A 24774-nucleotide genomic window follows, 5' to 3' on the forward strand; every position below is an offset into this window, starting at 1 on the left:
AAATATTATAGCACACATTATAAGTTTTGTTTGTTTTTAATGAAGACAATAAAATGAAACGACTCGCTCAACACTTGCTATGACCTGGATGCGATGTGGGCTCTTTGCCACTGTTGTTGGGGCGGGAATTTCCTGCGTTTTAGGCGTGTGCGTGATTGTGGCTGTGAACGCACGTCAAGATGGCAAAGTTGACCCAAAACACACAGCTGTGTTAATCTGCTCCTCATGTGCTCCAACATCTGCACCTGCATGTGCTACAGCTTCAACGACAATAAATGCAGATTATCTAAGGTCAGTGGGCAGATTGAGAGCATCAAACAGCGATAAGAGATTGTGAAGCAAAAAGCTAATCTAATTCAAAGCTAATCTGATGGTGTAGTGTTGCTAATGTAGCACGTCTCTAAAGTCATCGTGGCTTTACAGTAATTTAGAATTAATATCTTAGGTAGAAGCTAGGTAATATGTGGTTGCATGGTAATTTGGCAGTTGTAGAGATATTATATCTATGCTAAATAATATTTATTAATATGGAAGAATAACAACATCCTCTCTCGTCAACATTTATTTGCCTGTAGGGCAAACTGTGCCCTCATCCTCCGTAAAACACAATGAGTCTGGCTCTTCATGATCTCCTGGTCTGCTGCAGAGGTCTGGAGAATGACAGAGCAACAGAGAGGAAGGTAATCACATCTGCATATTAATGATATATGATAATTTGCATTACGCTTTTGCCAACATTTTTTGTTGCAAATGTTAACCGGTATGTGCTGTATAAATCCAGTGCTTTTAACAGTATATTTACTTTGTGCATCCAGAAAGAAGCTGAACACTTCAGACGCCTCCTTCGAGATCCAGAAACTGTTCAGGAATTGGATCGATGCTCAGGACATAAAGCTAAAAGCTCAAAGCAACTTACATGGGATGCTGTTTTCAGGTAACTTGTCCCTACAGTTTTGTATCTCTATGCAATAAATTGCAAATGATAATATCTAGTGTAACACAAGTCATCTCTTGGTGTTTTCTATTGGTGTAGATTGCTTTTATTTCATCAATTAGTTTAACTATAATTTCTTTACATCAGAAATGAAGAACAGTTGCCTTACTGGGGCCAATAAGCTAATGATAAGACAGTGCAGGAAACGTAATGTTTTTTATTTAGATGTAGAATTTGTTTCAGGTTTTCTCATAGGTATCCTTATAAATATAGACAGTATGAATTATGCTCACTTTAACCTTTTGTGCACTGAACAATTTGTGTTTTTTTTTTCTTCATCAGATTTCTGCAGCGTTATGTTCAGAAGGAGACAGAAAGCATGCAATCAAGTAAATCAGTTACAGCGACAATGGCCACACGGAAGAAGAAGATGGCTGAAGTGTGTAGTTTAGTCAAATACTTTGTTCGCTGTGCAAACAAACGTAAGATATTTGTGGGATCCAGTAGTGGGGTTTATTGCACACATTCATGATAGAAATGTATCATAAAAGTTTGGGGGTGTTTTAGTACAAATGTTGTAATAGTATCTGTCATTGCTGCACACAATCACCAAAAAACTGAGAAATGTGACTTGTACTGCAATTCTAAAGCCTCCCTTTCTCTCTGTAGGTGGACCTCGTCTGAAGTGCAGTGAGCTGCTGAAACATGTGTTGGAGGTTTTACAGAGTTCATACAGCTGTTCAGCTTATGGAGATGATTATAGCAGTCTCCTACTAAAGGACATCCTCTCTGTGCGCAAGTACTGGTGTGACATCACTCCACAGCAGTGGCAGAGTCAGTGCCTTGTTTTTCTATCAAATTAAGCCTCTGATTTAATAAGATTTTATATCCTGATTTTTATAGAAATCAGTTTACATGATAAAACTCTGATGTTTTGAGCTGATGTGTTATAACTACAGTTACGTGCTGTTAAACACAGAATGTTCTGTGTATTTTTTTTCTATCTGTAGATCTATTGGACCTGTACTGCGCATTCTTCAATTCCTCGTCTACATCCATCAATCGTGTTTTGGTGAGCAGAGTCATCCAAACGCTGGTGCAGGGCTGCTGCATGCAGACAGATGGATTTAACAACACTCTGTTTAGCTTCTTCTCCAAAGCACTGCTTAATGCCAGGTGAAGATGTTTACCAAATTTGTAAATAGGAAGAATTCTCAGATAACTTAGCTTTGAAACAGCTAGGACTACAAAGAACGCTAATTAAACTTCTTGTTTTCCTTAATTAAATCCCATGATCCTATTAGGCAGGAGAAACACTTGACTGTTTTGGAGCACCTCATCTCAGCTCTCAACATCTTCTTGAGATCTGCAGCCGTGAACTGTCGTATGTGGGTGTGTCGACTGGGAGAGGAGCTTCTGCCTTCTATACTGTACGTCTGGGCAGATATGAGGCCCAGTGCTGTTCTCAAAGAGGAGATTATTGATTTCTTCAACCTACAGATTTGTTTTCACCACCCAAAAGGGGCCAAGACGCAGGACACAGGTATATAGTGATTATTTTTATCAAAAGCAGCTTTTGTGCCCATTGGACATCTTTTTTTGTCCTTGTTTGGCAGACAGGCTTCACAGCAGGTTTTATATGTTTCCACTCATTTGACTGGTGAAAACTGCAAAAATGTAAAAAAAAAAATGCTTTCTAATTTTACTTTTGACAATTTATTTGGACAAATATACATTAAGAAACCTTTTTTGCAATTCTGTATAAATAACTGAAAAACATGAATATGCAGTTTATAAACAGATGGCATAATAAATGTTTCTAGAAACTTGCGGTTATCTTGTGTAATTGTTAGCAATAATATAAGATAATCAACCAAAACAAATTCAACCACTGGTATGTTTCAAAGTGTACCTCGAAGGACCTTTTGACAGCTCTCTTACATATTAGGTGCTCACGCTGAGGACTGGACCAGGTGGCAGAGTCTGCTCTACAACCTGTATGATGCTTTGGTCAGCGAAATTAGCCATATTGGCAGCAGAGGGAAGTACGTCACTGGTTCGAGACACATAGCTGTTAAAGACAATCTCATTGAGCTCACAGCTGACATCTGTCACCAGGTAATTAAGATCTAAGTATCGTTTAACGGATATTATTCACAGTTTATCTTGTCTTTATATTAACCATTACAAACTTTTATATTATGCCTTTATACAGGCTTCTTTTATCTGCTTACTTTTAAAAATCTCTGTGTTTCCTTATTGCTGTAGCTGTTCAGTGATGACAATGATGCCCATGTGTTAGAAGTGACGCAGGCCTCCATCAGAACTACCCAGTTAGGCAGTCCCTCTCATGGATCAGCCAGCAAGCGGCGCCGCATTGAACTGGGCTGGGAAGTCCTCAGAGACCATCTGCAACCTCAGCACACTGACTTTGATGTTATACCATGGTATGAGAATTACAACATTTAAAAATGTTTCTTTATTTGTTTAATTTTGTGGTAGCTCATGTAAATATCAAATAAACCTGATAAAATTTTATTCAAACCCTCATCTGCTCCCTTAGGCTGCAGATCACAGCAGTACTCACATCTAAGTATCCATCCATGGTGCCCAACCAGGAGCTGGTCCCACTCCTATCAGCGTTGTACCAACTTCTAGCAGAGCGGCGGCGAGGAGACAGAGGTGTGTACGTGCTGCGCTGTCTGAGGGAGGTGGCCCGGTGCCAGGCTAGCTACCCAGAGAGGGCACAAGTGCACATAGCTGAACTTAATAGGCTGTGGAGGCGAGTGTGGAGCATCACATTGCGAGGGGTCAGCTCACCCCAAACAGAAGCGCTCAGCCTCGACCTGCTCAGCTCCATTGTCCATGGTGGATTGATTAATGTGGACAGAGAGTTCTGGAAGCTCTTCTCAGGATCTGCATGCAAACTATCTCAGTGAGTCACACACTGCTTTCTCAGAAAATAAATTTTGCTTATACAAAAATGTTGTATTCTAAAAGTTTAGTTTGTGTGTTTGATTCCCATCACCATCCTCAATCATTTAGTGTTTTTTTTTTTTTTGTCTGTGTGGACAGGAGTGCAGCACTATGTCTTTCTGAGGCTCTAATGAAATGTCCATGCCCTAAAAGTCTCATACTGGGCTCCAGCTGGGACTATGTGGGGGTTACAGAGGGATCTGGGTCACCTATACTAAAGGAGACCCTCATGGACTGGCTGCTGATGACTGATCAGAGTGATGAGATGGAAGATTCCTCCAGACCTCACCCCATCCTTTGCAGGTTGCCACTTTTTTGTTTTTTCCATGGTAACTGAGAATGTGTATGACTTTGTAGTACATTTTATTCTGGTTCACTACTTAATTGTAATATGGTGAAAATTACATATATGATGCTTCTTTTTTGCCATGAACATAAACTTGATTTTCTTTTCCATTTTTTGTCCTTTTAATAAGATACAAGTGTGTAGATGTATCTTTTCTTTTTACCTTGTGTACAGAGACTTTCCCTACAATCTAATATCAAAAAGCCTGGTCTCCTTGACCTTGAAAGACACCACAGCTGGCCTGAAGTTTCTTTTGGGTGCCAAAGGAGAAGCGAGGTGAGGCAGCCAACTTTTAGCATAATTCATGAAACAATAGTTTGTTGACTTTATTATTAATACACAGCTAGTTGTATTTTATTTATAAATGTCTGCATTTATGATATGAAAAGAAATTATTTTTTTCTCAAATACTTTTTTAAAGTTCCTTTTTGGAAGAACAAGGGTCGCTTGATGTCAACTTGGAAGAGATTGTGAAGCTGTACTTGCAGTTCAGTTTTAACATGCAGCCCTCAGAGAGGCGAGGGTCCAACATGTCATCAAAGACATCTACAGCTAGTGGCCAGTTTGCTGCTGTTCCTGGCCTCAGAAACAAGTTGGAGCAGTCCCTTCTTTCTATGGCTGACAACCTACTCAACTGCTACTCTCCGGATGTGAGTAGAGTGTAATAAGTGTACTTTTATGTGCATGGATCTTTATGACATTGATAAACTGATGTTTCTTCTCACACACTCTCCACAGTCTCCGTCCACACCTCCAGAGTGTCTGGTTCGTTGTGTGAATCTGCTCAATGGCGTCCTAGCAGGTTACATCTCCACTGGATTTCTGACTCGGGAGGAGGCCTGTAGCGCACAGCTCTTAACTAAAGCAAAGGTATCAATTTCAATTACAAAGAGTAAATATGTATTACCCTTTCTTTAGATTTAACTTATGCATGCTCTCAACCCATCCTGATAATTTAGTGCTGGTCCTTCACATGCTAATTGCTTGTTTCAAGGCCGTGGCTCAGGACTTCAGCGGTTTTGTTTGTAGTGTGAAAGTGAAGATGGCAGAAGAGGGGACCATGAGCACACTGACATCAATCATGAAGCTTTGCACACAATCAGCCACCAGACAAAACAAGGTGAATTAGTCTTGCATCCTTTCAGTACGCATAATGCTAATCGGTTTATGTACAAACCAGCCAACAAATCATTTTTCTTTTCAGTAAGTAAAATCTTTCATTCTTTCTTTTGCAGGATAATGTCTGTCGTGTCTCCCCCAATCTTTTTATTATGATTTTATCAGCTGGGCTCCTCAATGATCTTGCAGAGATCTGCAAAGTGTTGGTGAATGACATATACAGCAGATACTAAATGTTCATTTGTTTAACCTAGGGAGAAATGCCAAATATAGCTGCACTTTTTTGTCTTTTCAGTTAAGCAGTGTTTCTAAGAGAGTCAACATACAGTCAGTGGATGAAGATGATCATATGGATGATGACTGTGAGACTACAAGAACTCAACAAAAGCATGATATTGACTTATTTGAGGATGGTGAAGAGTCCCATTGCAGCACCAGTGGGACTCATAGACCGATAGGAGAAAGCACTGAGACTTTCTGTGGGCCAGGTGAGAAGGAATAACTCATTGTCTGAATTAAAACATTTTAGTATTGCTTAAACAGCCACTAGTCATGTATTCTAGCTCCATGCTGTCATTTTCTGTGGTTTTTTTATCTGTCTGTATGTAATTGAGCTATTTGCCAATTGTAGAGGCACCAAACCACATAATGTCAAAATAAAGATAAAACCATGTCCATTAGCTTGAGTTGATGATCATCGTCATAATGTAAAAATCAATAAGCGGATCAAAGTTGTAAAAGAATTATTGATTTTTCCTCCAATAGGTGCAAAAAGCCTGTTAGCAGAGGATTATTTGGCGCAGCAGGATCTGGCCCTCCTTGCAGTCTTGGAATTTTTATGCAAGTGCAGCTCTGTCCAGCCTATCCATGGCCTCCTTTTTAAACCACAGGAGGTACGACGCAGGCTTCTGCTGCTGGTGAAGCAAATGGATTTCAGCAAAGCCCTGCACCTCCACATGGTGAGTTGCAGCTGCTGTGGAGAGTCATAGAGTCAGTGGCATTGATGCTTTTTTGCTCAACATTAACATCTATTTCTCTCTAAGTATCTTGTCCTGCTGAAGGAGCTTCCTGCTGAGGATCCACTTTCTCCAGAGGAATTTGATTTGCTTCTTCGACCTCTAGCGTAGGGAAATCTTTATGTGACACAAACTAATGGCAATTAATATTCACTTATATGTTGTCATCAGTGCACCAAAACCAATTACTTTGTTTGTGCTGTTGTGAGTAATGAAGTGTGCTCACCCTGCTGTGTTTACAGAGACCTTTGCAACATGTATCGTCAGGACCAAGAGATCTGTGCTGCTGTGCTGCTGGCTTTGTTAACCTGCATCAGGAGTCTGGGAAAAACTCCTCACACGCTGGAGGAGATGAGACATGTTCATGGATCTCTGCTGCAAGTGGTGTCTGGATTCTGGTCAGTGGCATATTTTCATTTGCTTTTTAGCCACTTGCCTTCACAAACAATGTAGTTCTCCTAAATATCACAACAAAACAATCTGTCACATCTGTCTATAGTCTGGCTTTACCACTCTTCTTTTTTTAGTTTCCTGAGTCAAACAAGGAAATGCATTGCAACTGTGCGAGCCGCTTTAGTGCGATGTCTTGTTGCTTTGTTAGAGGTAAGCTTTCAAAGAGTTTCTATGGCTTTCTCTGACAGCTATGAAATGTCTCCTCCTTAATGTATTAATTGTTGAGGTGCTATATCAACAGTTCACCAAAATTTGAATCATGTTCATTTCAGGCAAACAAAGCAGTATTGAGGGGTGGCTGGTTGTCCCAGAGATTACCAGCTACTATCATTTTAATGTGCAAAAATAGCTTCAGTTGGCTAAAGCCCACAGTGGAAAGACAGACATTTTGGAGGTGCCACTTAATATAAAATGTATTGACTAAATATTCTTTCTTCTGCTTCTAAAAATTCAATTTATGCCTTATACCTCATTTAAATGATTGTTCTACTTGTAGTGTATTTGTGACATCTCTCTCCTCTTTGACAGGCAGACCCATGCTGTAAGTGGGCAGTCTTGACTGTCCGAGGTTCTGACAGTGAGGAGAATCATCCAGTGTCTGTCATCCTTCCCTCTCACCTCGCAGATACCCACCACCAAGTCCGCATGCTTGTAGCCACATCAGTAGAAAGGTATGCTTTAGCTAGGATCCATATCATCACTATGGACAAACTATCAAAAAATAAATTTAGTATTTAGACAAATGTAAAATATGAGGTCGATGTGTTACTACAAAGGGACATCAAAATCTTGAATTTTCCCTTATTCTCTTTTGTAACCAGGCTGTTTCTGGAGATAAGACCAGAAGATCCAGATAATAGGAAGATGTTACCACTTAAACACCAGCAGGCCGCTTTTGAAAATATTTATCTCAAGGCCCAGGAGGGAATGAGGCTTCCGGTATGTGCACTGACTGTTATGTAATATCAGGGACAGTTTATTTTGTGTGTTTTGTGCCTCTGTTTGACTTCCTAAAACATTTTTGTCTGTTTGATCACACACAGAGAAGCAGTTCTTCAAAGGACCAGCAGGATGAGGCATTCAACCGGAAGGCCACCCTGCTGAAGAGTCTGTCTGTTGTGCTGTGCTGTAGTCCTTTATGTGAAAAGCAGTCTCTGTTTGCCCTCTTCCAGTCCTACAAGGAGAACAATATCGAGGAACAGCTCCTCAAAAAGGTAACAATTGCAGGGCCCTGTGCAGCTATAAAATGCTGAGTGAACTTTTAAAAATAGACATGAAAGATTTTTTGATTCAACCCATTTCTTGACAGATATTGTGCAATGTATCCAGAGCACTGGGCTATAGGAGCGTAAAATCATTTGTCAGCTCACATCTCTACTACTTGGTTGCTGAATGGCTTGCACAGAGACAATCTGACGACCGCTACACTCTTGGATCTTTCCCCTACACTCTGCTAGACCACAACACAGTAAAAGATTTCTATAAGTGAGGAAACGTGGCTTGCTTTTTTATTTCACATCACAACTATAATCCTTTTTTTTTGTCTCAGCTGTTTTACTGTCCCCCGTTTCAGTGTTTATTGAATCAGTTCGTTTACAGACTTAAAAAGTTTGGAACTGACATATCAGCAACACAATGACAAGGATAATGGTAACATCTGACATCCACGTTGTCTCTTGTTGTGTTACAGCTCTTCTTACCAGGTGCTGATCTCCCACTTGGTCTTCCTGGATGACTTTGAACAAGTTAAGTCTATCGGCAGGTGTCTCGACAAGGATTGGACAGAGCTGTTGGCTGACTGCTTCCCCAAGATAATGGTCATCATCCTGCCATACTTTGCCTTGTCTGGTCAGGATTCACAGGTTGCACAGCAGAGGGACAAGGCCCATCGGGTGTACGACAAGCTCAAAGATGCTAACTGTCTTGGCAAACAGGTGAAAATAGCTGTGTAACATCAGCCTACAACACCTGGGGTTAGACCTCCCATTACATGCGGTTTTTGTAATTTAATATCATGGCACATTCAGCAATAAAAATAACTTTTTCAGTAATAAATAAAACTTTTGAAAGCAGAACTGCATGTCTTTCTCCACTTTTGGGCAAATTTCCACAGCAAATCGATAACCTGATCCACAGCAACCTGGCAGACATAGTGGTGGAACTGTTGATGACTCTGTATGAAGGAAATGGGCCTGATGGAGACCTAAAACACTTTACAGGGTACTCATACTTTTATATTTACCATGTTTCTTAGGATTTTAGTTCATCATCCAAAAAATAATCGATACTAAATAACCCTTTAATGCCCCCTCAGGGAGCTGGACCCCATACCAAACCCACCATACTTCAGCTCCTATGTCATCAAAGCTACTCTGGACTACCTCAGCAAGTGCCACAGTGCAAACCACAAGTCCTTAGTATCAATACTGTCAAAAACTCCGGTAAGGTGTTGTATTTATGTGGGTTTTCTTGGTCTTTGTTATTGTGTATCAGTAGAATTTCTTGTCTTGTCATTGCTCATCATGCTTATTTGTAGCTATTTCATTATCTTCCACTGCAGATTTCTATCCAGAGAATTCTGTTGGCAGTGTGTGAAAGGGCGGCTGAGACGACCAACAGCTACGAACGTCATCGTATCCTGCTCATGTATCACCTGTTTGTCAACCTGCTGCTCAGAGAGGTGAAGGATGGTCTGGGAGGAGCCTGGGCATTTGTCCTTAGAGACATCATCTACACACTCATACACCATATCAACAGCAGGTCAGAGCGCACACGTCATCCACACTGTACATACACAAATGAGTCACAATGTAACCAGTTTTATTTTCTTTTATCCACAGACCAGTTCAGTGTGACGAGGTTTCCAACCGAAGCCTCTCTCTATGCTTTGACCTCATGACCTCCGCGTGTCAAGCAGCACTGCAGTTCTGTGACGATGCACTAGACTGTCACCTACAGGTCATTGTTGGGACTCTCACAGCTCAGGTGACCAGCAGGCCTGCCGTCTCAAAGCAGGCAAGTGAAAGGAAGGTTAACACAGTGCTGGCTTTAATTCAAGCTTGCAATCTAACATGGAATAGGTAAATGCAACATAACTGTGATGCATGTAACTATATGTCCTAAAAGTCCCACTAGTGGAAACCTTTACATGCTAGACAAAAATTGCTTGTTTAGATAAAAGTTTTAAACTTTGTTTTCTTGATTTTTGCTGCTAAATTATGCAAAAAGTTTACTTCAAAATCACAAAATGTTGTCGGATTTGTGTCATTTGTACACAGAAATTAGGACGTACCTATTGCTGCTTTTCTAAAAATGTTGTGCATGCAAGCATGAAACTATATCTAACAATGTATTTATCTTATCTGGGTCTTAGGTACTCAATCTGTTGCAGTTTCTGGTGATAGAGAACCAACATAAGTTGGAGGGAGCCATCAGCAGGTTGGAGCCATTTCCCAACCTCCTAGAATTCAAAGAGCTGCGCTCTGTGCAGCACAGACTAAAATACAACTCTGGGACCTTTACACTGAGACAGGTAACAGCCACAGAAGCAAACTTGTATGTGACGTCGTTACTATTTATTGTGGAAATTGTCCAGTCAGGGTGTGAGTGCATACAATTTCTCGGTGAGAACAATTACACAGCAAAGATCCTATAAAGACATTGAATTTAATTGAAGTGAAAAACTACATTATATGCCATATCTAATAGCAGTGGTAGTACCGTTGTAGTCACATTTTGTTCCAGCATTAATGGTGATGCCAGTCAGCAAATACAAGATTTCTTGCAGGACCCTAACTAATATCCATGTATCAGGATCATGTATGTATTGATTTTGTTTTGATGCACATTTATCTTTCAATCGCCGTTGAATTGAGATGAGCAAATGTCCTTTCCTAGGACAATTAACATTTATTGCTGATCTACAGTCACCACATTTCCCCTTTACAGGAGATAACCCACTTCCTGTCAGTGACCTCCTGTGAGTCTTTACCACTTACCAGGCTGGAGGGACTAAAGGATCTGACCAAACAGCTGCATGAAAACAAGGGACAGATCCAAGAGCTGCTGAAAGAGTGCCATGGTATGATACCAAATGAGGCAAAAAGTTGAGTTAAATATATAATGCAGCTCTTCTCAAAAGCTTTTTTTTTTTTTTTTTTTTTTGTGTACTCACTGTAGACGACCCCACTAACAGTGTGTTGGTAAAGCTGGTCCTCAGCCTGCTGCAGCTCTGTAAGCTAGCAGTCAACCATCCTGAAGGAACTGAGATTCTGGGTATAATATCAATCATTATTAAAATTGTCACACTCTACTCTGTTGCATTCTTTGCCATGTCTGAATAATTTAATCGTTTTTGGGTTTGAACATGTTTTCTTGCAGAGGCAGCAGGAACCTGTCTGGGAGAACTGGGCCCAGTGAATTTCTCCACCATTGCCCTGCTCCATGGCAGAGACCCCCTATATGAAAAGTCTGTGTCTCTCTTCTGCTCTACTGAGTTGCAGCGTCTGTACATTATCCTCAACTCCCTGAATGATGCACTCACTCAGCAGAGGTACAGTAAATCCTGAAACTCAGTAACTGTACTTGATTACAGATGAGTTATTTGCTTTAATGTTCTGGGCTCTGATTATGTGTCAGCATTGAGGTGAGGCGGGCAGCAGCTCAGTGTGTCAAAAACATCCTCTCCACTCAGCTGGGCGTAGTCTTCTGGGAAAAATACCAAGACAACAGAGACCCCATGCTGGCCTACCTAAATCCATTTAGAAAGTCCAAGAGCAAGGTGGGTTAGGGATGTTTGTGTCCATACATTTCTTAAATTAAAGTTGTGTACCTTTTTGAGAATGTCTGTAAATACAGGCATAAATTTGTGTTTTTGTGTCTGCATGTGCACTGTTATACTACAACTGACTATGGTCCCTGACTAGGTGGCAGCTGTCATTGCTGAGGAGATTTCAGAGGCCAGGGACAAACTGCAGAGTCAGGACTTTTGGATTCCACGGGCAGGAGGTCACAAGGCCTGGCTGAAGGCTCTGTGCACCACCCTGCTAGACAGTGGAGCTGTCAGAAGTGAGGCGCTGCTGCTGACACGACCTCTGTGTCTGGTGAGCCCATGGCCATTACTGTAAGGAGGTGTTCTAATGTGTTAAACAGGTTACCTAAAGCAAGAGGAAGTCAATTACAGTGATCTCACAACCACATGCACAGAATGGAAGTGTGATTAGTCAGCAACTTTGTTCCAGAAATTGATAACACCTTTATTATTTATTGGACAGTTTAGAACACCAGTTTTATTCATGCGATTTTAAAGCATTTGTTATCATTTGTAATCCACATTTCTTATCCACTTATCTGCCAATTATTTTTGAATCTGTTCTTGTATATATAATATAATAACATTTTATTTTTTCACCTGTCTACAGGTGAGTGTGGACTGCTGTCAGAGGCTGCTGCCTCTCATCATCCACTCCATCCTTCTGGATGACTCAAATGGTTCATGGAGGGAGTTGCTCTCCTCCCACATCCAGGACTTTTTCAGCTTTTGTTCAAGAAGTGCTCAGGCCTCCAGTCGGTCTGCTACCCCTCTTAACTCTGACTCTGGCAAGTTTGGCACTGTGGCTCCACCTAACTGTTGCGATAACAATAAGTGTTTGTCCTCTTCACCTTAGTGTTAATGTTAATTGTCATTACAGTCACACAACTATACATGCCTGCTGTTAATGATAAATGTCTGTTATTCTCTACAGAGTTGGACAATGCCAGTCAGGGCTTGTATGACAAAACCTCTCTCCGTACCATGTTGGCAGTTATTGATTACATAAGACACCAACGGAGACCACTGGACTCCGATGGGTTTGTATACATTTTTAAATAAAAGTAAATGTGTAAACCTTCTGGTAACGTGTTTTGGTAACACCCTATTCGCAGACTCTTGAATTGACTAAGAAAAATTTCCTTTAAATCCTGTGTAGCCTTTCTTTGAAATATATTTTTGTGTCCTTCCAGTAAGTCCTGGGGCACAGTGTGTGACTCAAACTTCTGGCTGGAGCTGAATTATCTGGAGGTGGCCAAAGCTGCTCAATCCTGCTCCGCTCACTTCACTGCTTTGCTTTATACTGAGATATATGTTGATAAAATCAAAGCTAAAATGGAGGAAAGTTGCAGGTATGCAAGAGGTTTAAAGTGACAGATGTTTTTACATGTGATTTAAATTTATTTCAAGTTACTATCAAGATTAAAACATTTTTACAGAGCCAAGTCTAGAGCACCACGCAAGATAAATTTTGAAGAGAATAGCCAGAACTTCACCATCTCCAGTCTGACTGAGAATAGAATGGACGACACCGACATCAGTCTACAGGTCAGTTCTCAATTTTTTGTGTGTCAAAAATTGTAGTTGTTCAAATTGACAGTACACAACAATTACTAACTAAGGTTTCTTAAACGCCAACTGAAACAACTTGAAATGTTTTAATGGACACAACCACATACAGCCATGGCCAAAAATATCGGCACCCTTGCAATTCTGTCAGAAAATGCAACCCTTCTACCAGAAAATTGTTTTATTTGCTGAAGAAACAATTCCACACAGAACCCAAAAAATGCACTGGACAAAATGATTGGCACCCTTAACTTAATATTTGGTAGCACCCCTTTGTAATAATCAACTGAAATCAATCGCCTCCTGTAACCATGAATGATTTCTTACACCTCTCTACTGGAATGTTGGACTACTCTTCTTTTGCAAACTCCTCCAGGTCATTCAGATTTGAAGGATGCCTTCTCCCAACTGCTGTTTTGAAATCTCTCCACAGGTGTTCTATGGGATTCAGATCTGGACTCATTGCTGCCCATTTCAGAACTCTCCAGCGCTTTGTTTGTAATCATTTCTGAGTGCTTTTTGAAGTATGTTTCGGGTCATTTTCCTGCTGAAGGACTCATGACCTCTGGTGGAGACGTATTTTTCTGACACTGGCCACTATGTTACGCCCCAAAACTCTTTGGTAATCATCAGATTTCATGATACCGATCACACAGTCAAGGCATCCATTGCCAGAAGCAGAAAAGCAACCCCAAAACATCTTTGAACCTCCACCATGTTTGATTGTAGGGACTGTGATCTTTTCTTTAAAGGCCTCATGTCTTTTTCTGTAAACAAACTGTACATCGTACGTTCTTCCAGAAGGACTGTGGTTTTGGCAAAGTCCAGTCTTGCTTTTTTATGCCTTTGTGTGAGCAGTTGTTTTCCTCCTGGGTCTCCCACCATAACATCCCTTTTCATTCAGATGGCTAAAGATAGTCCAAGATAACACTGTTGTACCCTGTGTCTGCAGGTCAGCTTGAATTTGTTTGGATGTTAATCCTTTCTTTTCTCCATGCTCAGTGTGACACACAACACAAAGGTTTAATCAACTTTTCTCCATTTTAACTTGTTGCAAGTGTGATTACTATATTGCCCACACGTGTTACTCTCCCCAGGTGTGTCTAAATACAAATTACAGAAGCCTCACATGCTTGAAAAGCAATTATTTCTTACAGTTTTGACAAGGTGCTAATAATTTTGTCCAGTCCATTTTTGAGTTCTGTGTGAATTTTTATCAAGTTTGACTTTTCTTCTTTGCTTTTTTGTGCTGTTGCAAACAAAAACAATAAATGGTAAATGTTCTGCACTTATATAGCGCTTTTCTACCTATTGGCACTCAAAGCGCTTTACACTGCTTCTTATTCACCCATTCACACTCACAATCACACACACATTCATACACCGATGGGGGAGCTGCTATGCAGCTGGCCAACACTCATCGGAAGCAACTAAGTTGGGGTTCAGTGTCTTGCTCAAGGACACTTCGACATGTGACCGGAGGAGCCGGGGATTGAACCAACAACTGTGAGATTGGTGGACAACTGCTCTACCTTCCTGCGCCCCTAATAAGCGTGTGAATACCAAAACTTTTGCAACTGTAACAATTTTCTGAGGGAAGGGTTTCATTTTCTGACAGAATTGCAAGGGTGCCAATATTTATGGCCATGACTGCAAAGGTTTTAAATAATATAATAAGTAATCCAGTTGAATGCTTTTTTATCTCTATGTATCACTATAATTATTTTTTTGTTCATGGTGTAATCCTGCTAATGGCTGTCTTGTGTGTGTGAAGGAGCTGCTCATTGAGGTGTATCGGAGTATCGGAGAACCCGATAGTCTGTATGGCTGTGGAGGGGAGACAATGACCACGCCGCTGACTAGGTAATCAGTGATATGTTGATCAGTCCTGCTGCTTCCCATCATGCGTCTTTTCCAAACTATAGTTAGGAAGTGGAGCTTTTGATGGTGGTTTCTATTTTTTAGCACAGTCACTTGCATGCAGTGTTTATTAATTAATGTAACCCCAAAATTTTGTTACCATACTAATTTAATTTATAGAATTCGAACCTATGAGCATGAGGCCATGTGGGGGAAGGCCCTGACCTCTTATGACCTTCACTCTACTCTGCCTGAGGTCACTCGACAAGTGGGAATCGTGGAGGTATGATGTCAAGCTCTTTCATTAAATTACTACAAATATTCTCACACTCTGTTTGGCAGACAAATAAATAAATAATGGCAGATAAATATAACATCAGTTTACTGTAATGTTATTTCCTAACAACAGGGCCTGCAGAACTTTGGCCTGAGCAGCATCCTCACCACCTACATGAGGGGTCTGGAAAGTGAAGGGGTGGAGGTGGGGACTGAGTTGAGAGAGCTCCGCTTCCAGGCTGCCTGGAGGAACACCCAGTGGGACTGTGAGCTCTCAGAGAGGTGAGGACACATAAGGACACATGAGTGTGGTCTGCTGCAAAAACCAAAAGTGTAACCCATCAGAGAATCAGTCAGTCTATCACTTAATACATTTTTGTCTTCTCTTCTATATTGTTAAATCAGGAGTGAGAAATCCAAACCTGGTTTTCACGAATCGGTCTTTTGTTCCCTGCAAGCGCTGAGGGACAAAGAGTTCTCCGTATTTGATGAAACACTGAAACAGGCCAGGTATGGAAGACATGTAGACAATTGTGAATCTTAGGATTATACAGTAGAATTTAACTCACATTAATTTCTCCAATAGGTTAATCGTTTAAGTCCTTGTCTTTATACAGGTGTGCAGAGGTGGAAGAGTTGTGCAGAGGGAGTCTAGAGGCAGTGTCATCTCTGTACCCAGCCCTCAGGAACCTGCAGAGCATAAGGGAACTGGAAAGTGTTAAACAGCTCTTCTCTAGGTGATGACAATAGTTAAACATACATACACAGTCAGAAAGAGTTCATTTACAAAGCTAGATTAACATGCGTTGTTTTCTGCCTTTTTATATTAGGTGTCTCTCAGATGTGACTCTTAGAAATGTTTGCAGTCAGTGGCATCAGCACTCCCAGCTGCTAACTGACAGTGACTTTGCTTTGGTGGAGCCCATTATGGCCATCCGCTCAGTGGCCCAGTGCACCCTAATGTCCAGTGTGGGAGACCCCGAAAACACTCAGTACCTCTGCTCTGTACTCACTGACCACCTCATGGAGCTCTGCCAGCTGGCCCGCAAAGGTGGGAATACACAGGTAGGATCTGAACGCATGTCAACAAAGTCATAGTAGATTAGCGTCTCATAAGAATTGTTAAATAATTGCAATGTCAACTAAATGGGTAATAGTGAGTCCCTAATCCACTGTGTCCAGTTGGCAGAGCGGGCAGTCTACCAGATGAAGCACCATTGTGGAGGAGGGACCTGGGTGTCCTCCCCTGTGTCATCCTGGCAACTGGAGGAGGTCCAGGTGTTCTGGGCTAAAGGAGAGCAAAGTCTGGCTCTGGACCTGCTGAGACAGATGATACAAAACCTAGAGGAAAAGGTCAGGTGTAAACAAATACATATGTTGTACATTAAACCCCTTTTCCCAATTCAGTTACAGTTAAAAGGAGTATAGTAAAAGTCCTGCTGAGATAAACATTAATATTTCTGTTATGCTAGACATGAACATGATATTCTTATAAGGTATAAACTGCAGCAGCAATGTGATCGTTCTGTAATTTATATTTCATCAAGCTCTCATCATAAAAGCAGTAATGTCAATGCCAGCATTCTCTGTTTTGCTGCATATTAAACAGGTGGATTTAAATCCTGCCCTGGCCCCATTTTACACTGAGTGCCTGCGGCTTTGTGGAAACTGGCTGGCTGAAACCTGCCTGGAAAGTCCTGGAGTCATCCTGGAGAAGTACCTGGAGAGGGTAAGAAAACTCTACTACCCCCTTACTACGACCTTCTTTAGATTTTTTTTATTCGGTTTTTTTGAATATGTGTGTGTGAGAGAGAAACAATCATCCTTTCATATCAACAAAGGTTACTCCTGTGCCTCTTTTGTAGGCAGTAAACGTTATCAAAGGGGAATCAGGGGTGCAGGACTTCAGGCTGCAGAGCCAGATGACTGAGGCTTTCCTGTCTCTGGCCCGCTTCGCTTATGCTCAGTACCAGAGCATTGACAAATACATGAACTCCTCAGAGTTTGAGAACAAGCAGGCCCTGCTGGAGAAGGCTAAAGAAGAGGTGGACTTGATGAAGAAGTGTGACGTGTCCAACAGGTGTGTGCTCTTTCTATTGTCTCTTAATCAGTTTGTTCACATTTCAATCGCATTTTCTAAAATACAAGAGGGCCAGTAAGAGGGACCTCTCGACTAACTGTTCTTGGCAGATACACCGTAAAGGTAAAAAAAGAGCTCCTGTTGGATCAGAAGGCCCTGTCCAACCTGCAGTCAGACAGACAGCGCTTCTTGTGTAAAGCGGTGGAGAATTACATTCAGTGTCTGAAACAAGGTGAGGAGCACAACACCTGGGTGTTCCGCCTGGCTTCACTCTGGCTAGAGAATGCTAATGTTAAGGCCGTAAATGAAATGATGAAGGTGAGTAAAAGTACCTGAAACTCTAATCTGTTTGACAGCGCTAGTATTTAATGTGCAAAGTTTCAAGCTCTCACACAATCTTGTAAGAAGGCCTTGTCTTTTTTGTGTGTGTTTTAGAAAGGGGTGAGGCAAATCTCTTCCCACAAGTTTCTGCCTCTTATGTATCAGTTGGCTGCACGAATGGGAACCAAGATGGCAGCTGGCAACAGTGAGGATACAGGCTTCCACGAAGTCCTTAACAATGTAATAAAGTATTTATTTTTTCTGGCAAAACTAAAACTCCCAAAAATCTGACTTTGTAGCAAATGTAGTATTTTTGGTTGATCCAGATAATGGAAAAAAAGTGCAGCATTTAAAAAATACTATTACTGCTCCCCTCACAGTTGATATTCCGAGCATCTCTGGAGCATCCTCATCACACTCTCTTCATCATTTTTGCCTTGGTGAATGCCAACAAAGATGAGACATTCTGCAAGAGCCAGCTGTCTAAGAGCACTCCAAGGCAGCCATCACCATTTGACCTAGTAGGACTTTACTTTTAATCATGTATTTTATATTATTATATAATTCTAGGTTTTATATTTACATTTAGTCACTTGGCAGATGCGCTTTTCAAAAGCAATCTTACAAGTGAGGTGCAAAGTGAGCATGGAAGCTAAGTCAGGGAGTAATAGGGAATAAATTAGTGCTTTTATGTTTGTTTGTTTTTAGTAACATACTGTTAAGAGTTGTGGAAGAATTCCATATTGAGTAGCTCTTACAGTCACTGGCTTTTCCTTCCTAAAGGCCCGATTTAAAGTAACCTCCTGTATATAATAATGGTATTCACGGTGCGTTTACAGCCATTTGTTTTATTCTACAATAGTTTTACTTTAGGCAAAAAAATGTTTCATTAAGTATAAAATATAACCATCTTTTTAAATGAGTCTTCAGTCTTGTTTCACAAGTGAAGTTTTTCTGATGCAGGAGCGTTCAGCTGGGGCACAGAAGATCATTAACACAATCAGAAAAAAGAAGGGCGAGATGATTTGCGGAATTGAGCGTCTGTGTCACGCCTACATCACTCTGGCTTATATGGATGCAATCAGGCACAAGAATGAGAAGAGTGAGTAGTCAGAAGACATTGGTGTACCTTAAACACAACCAACATGCTGGATGGCATTACAGAACTTAAAGGGTCCATCCTGGCATCCCATCATAATGTTACATTGTAAAGCATCTACTTTGCCAACATAAAAATAATTTCATTTGAATTATTTTAATTTCATATGGATTATGGTGAAAATGAAGGAAAGACTCCCTCTTTCCCTTCCCTGTACGTGTGCTGATGTCCAGCTTCCTTTGTGTCTTTGTTCTATGATAGAGGCTATTCCCATCCCTGCTGATCAGCCCCTCATGAAAATCCAAAACCTGGAAGAGGTTGCCATCCCCACAATGGAGATCAAGGTAAAAAAATAATAGAGTATCCCAAATTTTTTGGTTTGATTTAAGTGACCAAATGGATTTTCTATTATTTTATTGTTATTATTTTTTGATAATGTCAGCCTTTTTTAATTTGTTTTTTTCTATTTCTATTCTCTTTCCATTTACCAGCAATTTCTTACAAAATACAAAATTAGTGCAGAGGAAAAATGTCTTCTTGGGAATGTCACATAAAAACTCTGATCATTAATGTCAACTCACACACTGCTCAGATGTATGACTGAAAGTTATTTACACTATCAAGTTATATAGAATCTCCTCTCATATTTGCTCTGTTCATCTTTCTGCTTCAGTTTCATGTTTGACTCCTCATAGGGGATTTGTCTGTGTAATGAGTAAGCAGTTACATTCATGTACTAAACCACAGGCTGACACATTAACTTCAATATTTGAGTCAATGAATGACAAAACAAATGCAGAAAGAGTGCTTATGTGTTAATAAGCTTTTAAATTTGTAGTATACAACTCTGATGTACACCAAAATAATTTAACATAAACTTTACTTAATTTTGATGCAACTTTATTTTTACTGTTTGTGTCTTTTATCCTCACACAGCTAAATGCCCTACAAATACTCTATCAGGCTTGTAGAATAAGATAATAATGAGTAATCAAACAGTAAATGAACCAAATAGTTGAAGTACCAGCAAACAGCAGAAAAGAAACAAAATTATAGGATAAAGGATTGAAAAGATGTTTGAAGTGCAGTTTATTTAAAGGCACATCAGACATTCATAAGACATGTATTCATCTGAGGTTTGAGTATTTATTTTGCAACAGGTAAAAATGCAAACAGTAAACATTACGAAACAAAGAAATTTTGGTGGGTAAAAAATTATAGAGTATTCCAAATTTCATTGTCTCTTAGAATTTGTGTTTGAAAGACATGAACATATAAAGAATTTACAGTTAATAGAGGGTTCTTTTTTCTAAGAGATGGTAAAGGTGGACGGTTGATAGATTTGGTTTGTTTTAAGTGACCTACTGAACTTTTTTTATTAATGTTAGCCATTTTGTTTTGTTCTTTTAAGTAAAAGAAAGCAAATCAATTTTTGATCAAAATTCCTCCTCATAGACACTTAGGACAATGACTGTATCAAGTGCGTTGTTGTGTAAAATGTCTCATTGTGTTGTAACTAGGTGGATCCATCCGGTTGCTATGACAACCTGATAACTGTCAGATCCTTCAGGCCTCAGTATCACCTGGCTGGAGGAATCAACCTGCCCAAGATCATAGACTGTGTAGGCTCTGACGGAAAGAGCAGGAGACAGCTGGTCAAGGTATATTTGTTTGTGTGTTACAGACTTGTGCAGGGACATTTTTTACCTGCTTTGTATAAGTGTGTTCTCAACCAAACAAATCCCCTCTCTTTGAAGATAAAGTTTGGTGTGTGCAATAGAAGTCATAAGCCCCCTGCTTACTTTTAACTTTACTTCTTTTCTATTTCATAAAGACACTTGGAATTAACTACTGCTGTGGTAAAAAGAAAAACAAAAAAAATGAACTGTTTGGCAGAGTCCTGGTGAAGCAGCAGTTTTTCTATAGTTTTTAAGTTTAATTTGCGGGGTGTATTAACATTGTGTAAAACGCATGGTGTAACATTGAACTCAAACTACTGGTCTCTAGTGATGGGCACAGCTTTATGAAGTTTGGGGTTTTCTTCCTAAAAAGTCCAAATAGCATACATAGAAAATACTGTTGTTACAGCCCAAAACTAGCCTCTCTGGGTCTGGATGTTACTGTTTATGATGTGACTCTTGTCTTCTCTGTGTGAACAGGGCCAGGATGACTTGCGGCAGGATGCGGTGATGCAGCAGGTCTTTGGCATGTGCTCCATGCTGCTGCAACGCAACACAGACACTCGCAAGAGGAAGCTCAACATCAGAAGATACAAGGTTACACACATTAACTTTTTCATTTAAGGAGAATAATAAATCAGACAAGGTTACTCTGTTGTTTCTTTCCTTTGGTTCTTTGGTCTCTACTTCTAATTCTCTTGTTTTCTTAATTGTTTTCTTGGTTTCCCTTTCTTACTCGTACTTTATCCCAGGTGGTGCCATTCTCACAACGTAGTGGTGTGTTAGAGTGGTGTTCAGGCACAGTGCCTATCGGGGAGTTTCTGGTGGATCCCAATAAAGGAGCGCACAAACGCTTTCGACCTAAAGACTTGAACAACGCAGCCTGCCGCACGAAGATGATGGTACTGCTCTTTTTCAGTTTTTGCATTTTATAAACTTGGCAAAACTTGGCTTGGCCCAACAAATACAATCAGAATTAGTTGTTTAAATTGCTCTCTTAAAGCATCACTTCACAGATTTTCACCTCATTTATTATCCCTGTAGGATGCACAGAAATATAGTTTTGACGCTAAACTGCAGGCCTACAATGAGGTGTGCAAAAAATTCAGGCCGGTCTTCAGGTATTTCTGCATGGAACGATTCCTGGACCCGGCGGTGTGGATGGAGAAACGGCTGGCTTACACCCACAGCGTGGCTACATCCTCTATAGGTACAGACAGTACTGAATGCTCTAAGTCGTGTACTATAAATACAGCATACAGGATCAAGTCTGTTTGATTCAGCCAATCAATTCTTTTTTTTCAAAGTTGGCTACATCGTAGGTCTGGGTGACAGACACATTCAGAACATCCTAATTGATGAACAGACAGCTGAGCTGGTGCACATCGATTTAGGTAAATTTTGACTGTGGAAATAACTAATGTATTATTCACAATGATGTCTGTAATGCACAACATTTTATAAACATAGTGCAGACATGATATGTATCATATTCGTCCCTCTTTATGCTTGCTCTCCATCGGTGATTAGGTGTGGCCTTTGAGCAGGGGAAGATCCTCCCCACCCCAGAGACTGTGCCCTTTAGGCTCTCCAGAGACATTGTTGATGGGATGGGAATCACTGGAGTGGAGGGAGTTTTCAGGAGGTGAGGAGAAGCCTGAGAGTTGACCGTGGTTGATTGTAAATGTTTTTATATGGTGCTTGTTTCCATCATAGTTGTAATTTAAGCTTGTGGTGCTTTCAGTGATACTAACAAACCCAGCTAACTAAATAAATCTATGTAAAGGCTAATTTAAAAAGGACACCACATCACAGATGATTCTTCTAAGGAGCAGGATCATGCTGTATTTGAGTCTTATCAGAAGTTTATACGTTGTATTGTTTTATCTGTTCAGATGTTGTGAGAAGACCATGGAGGTGATGAGGAACTCACAGGAAGCTCTCCTGACTATTGTAGAGGTATGAATATTGGGCATCTCCTCTCCACACACACACTGACAAAAACATGACTTCTGTTATGAATCAACTTTTAATGTTTTTTACTGACTTAATGTTACGCATGTTTTTTGTGTGTGTGTTTTTGTGGTGGTTAATATTTGTAACAGGTGCTGCTTTACGATCCTTTGTTTGACTGGACCATGAATCCTCTGAAAGCCTTCTACCTGCAGCATGATGAACAACAGGAGCTCAACGCAACACTCAATTCCACTATGGGGGGAGATGACATAGATAACAACCAAAAATCGAGGTGATCTGGACAAGGATGTGTCTCTGATTTAGTTTATCTCTCCAGGATTTATTGTGACTGTACTATAGATTTGATGTTATGTCTTCTTGATCACAAACTTTAATCAAGCAAGTAAACCGTCTTTTTTTGTAAGAAATTAAATTGTTTTTTATCCTTTAAAAGAAAAATTAGAGGCCTTTCATCGATGTTTCTCTTTTTTCATTCCATATAGCTCAAGCTCCTCTTTATCCTCTTATCCTCTTATTTTATCTGCAGTGACAGTCAGAGCTTCAACAAAGTGGCAGAGAGAGTGTTGCTGCGGTTGCAGGAGAAACTGAAAGGGGTGGAGGAGGGCACAGTCCTTAGCGTTAGGGGGCAGGTCAACCTGCTCATCCAACAAGCCATGGACCCCAAAAACCTCAGCAGACTCTTCCCTGGCTGGCAGGCCTGGGTGTAGAGAAGAGGTGAGGCGCCTGCTTCAGGCAGCAAATTATATGAACAGAGTTTTTCTTTATTGAAAACAAAATCAAATCAAACAATAAAAAAAACTACTTTTTTAACATAAACAGGATCGGCACAAAAGGAAGAATGGTGAACACACACACTGAAAAAACAAAAATTAGCTTATGAACATTTTCATATTTGTCCTTTTTGAATAATCAGTTTTTACACTCCTTTGCACTTTAACAGAAAATAAGTCAACATGGAAATTGTCTTGAGATTTGCTGCAATATTCTATAAATCTGTCTATGTCCTGAAGAAATGTATAAAGACAAATAAACTGTCATGTCTGGGTTTAGGGGATGGAATGTAAATGTCAAACTCTTTTTTGTTTACCCAGGGAGATGTCAGTGTTTCTTAATGTTTGCTGTTTGCATTTTTACCTTTTGCAAAATTAATACTCAAACCTCTTTCAGATGAATACATGCGTTATGAATGTGTGATATGCCTTTAAATAAACTGCACTTGAAACATTTCAATACTTCAACTATTTGGTTCATTTACTGTTTGATTACTCATTATCTTATTCTACAAGGCTGATTTAGCTGTGTAGGATGAGTGCACACTTTTTATCATTCAGCAACTTTATATTAGTTTGTTTTCCTACTTGTTCTGACAAGAAAACATGCGGCTCTTTAACGTAACTACATTATTCAATAAAAGAAAAACATTAATTTGCACCAAAATTGAGTAAAGTTTGTTAAATTATTATGGTGTACATCAGACTTTTTTTTGCATTTTTTGTCATTCATTGACTCATATTGAGGTTAATGTGTCAGCCTGTGGTTTAGTACATTAATGTAACTGCTTACTCATTACACTGACAAATCACCTATGGGATGTTTAAGTGAGATAATAGTCGTGATTGTGCTTGTTTGTTTCAAAGGAGTGAAACATGAAACTGATGCAGATAGAAGAATACAACAAATAGGAGATTCTATATAACTTGATACTATACAGAACTTTCAGTCATACATCTGAACAGTGTGTGAGCTGACATCAATGATCGGCGTATTTATGTACAAGAAGACATTTTTCCTCTGCATGCATTGGTATTTTGTAAGAAACTGCTGGTAAATAGAAAATGACAACCATATTTATAAATATGTTTAAGGAATTTTAGTAAATTCACTACAGGATGTAGTGTCAAGGGTAAGATAAGACTATTGTGGCCATCGTGGTAAATTAATGAATGTGGGAGTTCAGGTGCCTTTTATGAAAATAATAAAACATTAAAATTGTCAAAACATTATTATTACAAACAATTTATAACATATATACATGTAGATAGAAATGACATAATCTTTAAAGTTTTCTATAAGCAAACATTTTACTTAAAGCTGCAGTGGGTACTTGTGCATTTAATATGCCTTATTAACTTGTTCCACTTTCTTGCAACACATATTCTAAAAGAACAACCAAATATTTTGTTATTGTACCTTAGCAAAACTTAACACAACCTGGCAATGTTAGCTTTGGTCTGATGAGCATGAGTTCCTCCAGCCCTA

The 24774-nt window shown here is 39.9% G+C and overlaps 1 protein-coding gene across 2 annotated transcripts; it reads left to right on the forward strand.

Moving 5' to 3' along the window:
* Nucleotides 1-22: 22 nt before the first annotated feature.
* atm (ATM serine/threonine kinase) lies at nt 23-23745 on the forward strand. Of its 2 annotated transcripts, XM_067508409.1 has the most exons (63): nt 106-291; nt 576-680; nt 816-934; nt 1277-1416; nt 1604-1768; nt 1945-2110; nt 2239-2477; nt 2883-3052; nt 3203-3381; nt 3498-3869; nt 4010-4213; nt 4431-4532; nt 4678-4906; nt 4995-5126; nt 5251-5376; nt 5492-5581; nt 5671-5863; nt 6141-6334; nt 6419-6498; nt 6634-6789; nt 6919-6994; nt 7373-7515; nt 7666-7783; nt 7888-8058; nt 8154-8329; nt 8535-8778; nt 8958-9064; nt 9159-9285; nt 9405-9604; nt 9685-9859; nt 10218-10376; nt 10793-10925; nt 11024-11119; nt 11225-11396; nt 11483-11624; nt 11770-11946; nt 12265-12442; nt 12589-12694; nt 12848-13006; nt 13094-13202; nt 14998-15086; nt 15264-15366; nt 15493-15641; nt 15765-15869; nt 15977-16096; nt 16190-16424; nt 16542-16712; nt 16969-17088; nt 17225-17439; nt 17550-17757; nt 17875-18000; nt 18141-18281; nt 18724-18862; nt 19121-19203; nt 20380-20520; nt 21019-21135; nt 21291-21440; nt 21583-21748; nt 21846-21932; nt 22069-22183; nt 22434-22497; nt 22644-22786; nt 23042-23745. In XM_067508409.1, the coding sequence occupies exons 2-63, from the start codon at nt 609-611 to the stop codon at nt 23220-23222; spliced, it is 9264 nt and encodes a 3087-aa protein (XP_067364510.1). In that variant the 5' UTR covers nt 106-291; nt 576-608; the 3' UTR covers nt 23223-23745. The 2 variants fall into 2 exon arrangements, 1 of the variants encoding a protein (XP_067364510.1); XR_010914699.1 differs by lacking the exons at nt 12265-12442; nt 12589-12694; nt 12848-13006; ... (22 more) ...; nt 22644-22786; nt 23042-23745 and having other exon boundaries at nt 23-291; nt 11538-11624; nt 11770-11810.
* The last annotated feature ends 1029 nt before the right edge of the window (nt 23746-24774 follow it).

This window comes from Channa argus, chromosome 6 (assembly GCF_033026475.1).
Source record: "Channa argus isolate prfri chromosome 6, Channa argus male v1.0, whole genome shotgun sequence".
NCBI classification, from domain to species: Eukaryota; Metazoa; Chordata; class Actinopteri; order Anabantiformes; family Channidae; genus Channa; species Channa argus.

Coding starts and splice junctions, on each gene's coding strand:
- atm (XM_067508409.1), top strand. CDS start 609: ATGAGTCTGGCTCTTCATGATCTCCTGGTCTGCTGCAGAGGTCTGGAG. Junction 15,870..15,976: donor GAAACACTGAAACAGGCCAG/GTATGGAAGACA, acceptor GTCTTTATACAG/GTGTGCAGAGGTGGAAGAGT. Junction 16,713..16,968: donor TACAAAACCTAGAGGAAAAG/GTCAGGTGTAAA, acceptor CATATTAAACAG/GTGGATTTAAATCCTGCCCT.